We start from the raw sequence: 975 nt of genomic DNA, 5'->3' as shown, positions 1-975 counted from the left end.
GGCTGACACTTGCTCAGGACTGACTGTTACCTGTAGTCGCACCAGGGACACCTGTAGGGCTTTTCTCCGGTGTGCACACGCTTATGCCGTGTCAGGTGAGACTGCGTGGTGGAGGCAAAGTTACACTCCTCGCACTTGAAAGGCTTTTCTCCTGTAACATATCAAGAAACGTTACCCGTGAATAATTATAAATAGTGGAAATGAGGGGCTACACCTGGCATTAACAATTTTTTAAAAAATTATTTTCATGAAATTTAAAGACTACAGTTCACTGAAGCACACATTTAGGACACTTGAGTGTATATTCTCAGAGCTGAAGAGCTGGAGCACAACACGGATTTCTATCTCCAATTAGAAGGACTACATTCCAAAGCTAAGAAGAACCCCACACAAAGAGAGCCAGTGACCTGGTAGCGCCATCTCAGAGCTGTGTTTAGAGTCATTTAACAAACACTGCTCGACCATGGACGTTGTAGAAATCTCAGTAAGAACAACATCAGGACAAAGGCATATACAGGGGAGTACTCGGAATCTATAGCGTCAACATCAATATCTTTAGGCTAATTACGTCAAGATTAAATCAAGATATATATTAAATCAAGATTACAAATGGTGGGAGGGAAAGAAAAATGATAGTTCATTAAGTTGAATAAAAGATACAGAGCCTCAAAGAAACCTTTAATGTACTATTCATCACTTTAAAGTCTCATGAGCCCATGTGCATGTGAACACGTTACATACACAGTCAGGTGGGTTGCACAGGATACATCTCTCTGCGTCACACGCACATCCAAAGAATCACAAGTTTTACTAGTTTCTTTTTTTTTAATTCCACTAGCTATGTTAGCTGTTGAGCACCTGAAACAAGGTTATTTAATTTTAATGAAAGTAAAACTAATTTTAAAACCTGACAGTATATTCAGCTATTTCAAAAACTTTTCAATATGTTTAGAACAGCTTGCAAATGTGAATCTA

At 38.8% G+C, this 975-nt stretch overlaps 1 protein-coding gene across 1 annotated transcript in view; it reads right to left on the bottom strand.

Annotated features, from left to right (window-relative positions):
* ZNF407 (zinc finger protein 407) overlaps positions 1-975 on the bottom strand; it is a 556,565-nt gene that overhangs the window by 227,772 nt on the left and 327,818 nt on the right. Inside the window, exon 6 of the mRNA XM_007952740.2 lies at positions 31-151. Within this exon, the coding sequence (XP_007950931.2) occupies positions 31-151 (121 nt within the window). The remainder of the gene's footprint in view (positions 1-30; positions 152-975) is intronic.

The sequence above is a fragment of the Orycteropus afer genome, unplaced genomic scaffold, assembly GCF_000298275.1.
Source record: "Orycteropus afer afer isolate SDZICR_OR568_19922 unplaced genomic scaffold, OryAfe1.0 scaffold00356, whole genome shotgun sequence".
Lineage (NCBI taxonomy): Eukaryota > Metazoa > Chordata > Mammalia > Tubulidentata > Orycteropodidae > Orycteropus > Orycteropus afer.
Note: the sequence above shows the minus strand (reverse complement) of the source record. Positions and strands in the feature narration are given on the sequence as shown.